This window comes from Entamoeba invadens (assembly GCF_000330505.1).
Source record: "Entamoeba invadens IP1 unplaced genomic scaffold scaff_1105074725891, whole genome shotgun sequence".
Classification (NCBI taxonomy): domain Eukaryota; phylum Evosea; order Mastigamoebida; family Endamoebidae; genus Entamoeba; species Entamoeba invadens.
Genome location: NW_004440274.1, coordinates 70,197 through 72,002, shown reverse-complemented (window position 1 = coordinate 72,002; position 1,806 = coordinate 70,197). Strand labels below are relative to the sequence as shown.

The following is a 1,806-nucleotide window of genomic DNA, read 5'->3' as shown; positions in this document are numbered from 1 at the left end:
TGAATAAAACATTTGGCTTGGGAAACCAACATAAAATAATCAATTGGTATTCCCGCTTCACGAACTTCATGAAACCAATTGATCATTGCTTCCTCAAGTTCCGGGTTCTGTGGTTTTCTTATTCGTTTATACGAGGATGGAAAGTTTATCAATGTTTCTTTAGAAATTGAACGCAAATGATAAACTTGCTTTGGAGAAATTACTATTTTCAGTTGCTGTCTTACAACTTCGATTACTTTTTGTGTGTTTTGATAAAGATCAATTAATTCAATAATTTTTATTTTGTCTCGTAACATCAATGATGTTCTCGTTTTAACACGTTTGGATTGCATTAAAACTTAATGATTTAACAGATTTATTAAAAGTTTTTAAGTCGAAACAAAGTTGGATACAAAAGTTTTATTTATTATGTTAATTGTGTTAATATATTTGTCTTTGTTTTTTGATTTATTATAAAATTTATTATTCATTTAAGATAAAAATAATTGCCAATTGTTTTCAAGACATAGGCAAAGTGTTTATTTTGGTTAGAAAAAAAATTAAAAATAAAAAAAAATATTTTTGTGACAAAAAACAAACCGAGGTATTTATTTGTTAATTATACAATTCCTCATTTTTTCCCTTATATCGAATAACATTGGTACATGGTATTCCCTTATATCGAATAATGACTGTATTATATTTTGAATGGTTTTGTTATTTTTGAACATTATTTCCCAAAAACGCATTTTGTATACCTTTTAAGTGTTAATCATTAGTTTTAATTAATGACAATTTTATTAATAATTAATAGTTTATATTATTGAGTATAGTAAATAATGGTTTACTATTTTCTGTCTAGTTCTTTTCTTTGTTATATTTTTAGAATAGCGTTAAATAGAAAACAGACTATATTTTAAAAACACCACTCGACAATGGCTTCATTCTTTTTATTTTTTATATTAAACCTCATACTTATTCAATTCAATATAATAATAATAAGAATTGGTATATTTAATATAAATTGATATAATCTGAATAAACTTAATATTAAAATATAAATTAATATATTAACAATTGACTTTAAGTTTGTAATTTAAAATAAAACTCAAATATAATTTTTTTTAATAATTCAAAACCACTTTTCGTTATGAGTAAGTTAGAAATAGTGTATATGATGAATGTTGCGCTTTATATCAACACTGTAGAGTCTCTTAAAACCTTTATGGAAGTCAACAAGAAGTGTAGTTCTTGTCTTAGTGGTCTCTATATCAACCCATTCATAGATGTCTCAGTCCAATCTTTTTCAATGTTCAAAGAGCAGCGCAAGGCGCTGTACACTTCGATATTTCTATTTCTATTAAAGGCGTTCCCCAAAATTGAAACGTTGCAGTGTGTTGATTACATGTTGGGAGATGCCAATAAGGTGATAAATAAAGTGAAGAAAATCCGCCTTGTGAAGACTCCACACAACAGAAATCGGTTATCTGTTGTTGTTGCATGCGCACACAACCACCCTAAAATTGCGCCTCAAGCAATTCTAAAAATAGTGAATTTGTGTGTTGTGACGAAGAATGAGGCAGTTATACCAAATGAGATGTATACGAGTCTTGAGAGTGTGCAGATCGATGGGTGGATCCGCAACAAAGATCTGCTGAATGCGATATTTGGACTTCCTAGTGTGAGAAAAGTGACAATTTGGAATTGCACACATATCAGTTATTTGAACACAATTTGGGAGTGCATTTCTGAAGTCAAGTTGAAGCACCAACACAAATTAGACAACGTCAACATTTCTGTGTTTATTGAGAAAAGCATTTCAACAGA

The 1,806-nt window shown here is 28.6% G+C and overlaps 1 protein-coding gene across 1 annotated transcript; it reads left to right on the top strand.

Annotated features, from left to right (window-relative positions):
• Positions 1-1,129: 1,129 nt before the first annotated feature.
• On the top strand, positions 1,130-1,637 carry EIN_447510 (hypothetical protein; the record flags this gene model as incomplete). The annotated part of the gene is made up of 2 exons (XM_004255803.1): positions 1,130-1,540; positions 1,563-1,637. The coding sequence occupies 2 exons, from the start codon at positions 1,130-1,132 to the stop codon at positions 1,635-1,637; spliced, it is 486 nt and encodes a 161-aa protein (XP_004255851.1).
• Positions 1,638-1,806: the final 169 nt, after the last annotated feature.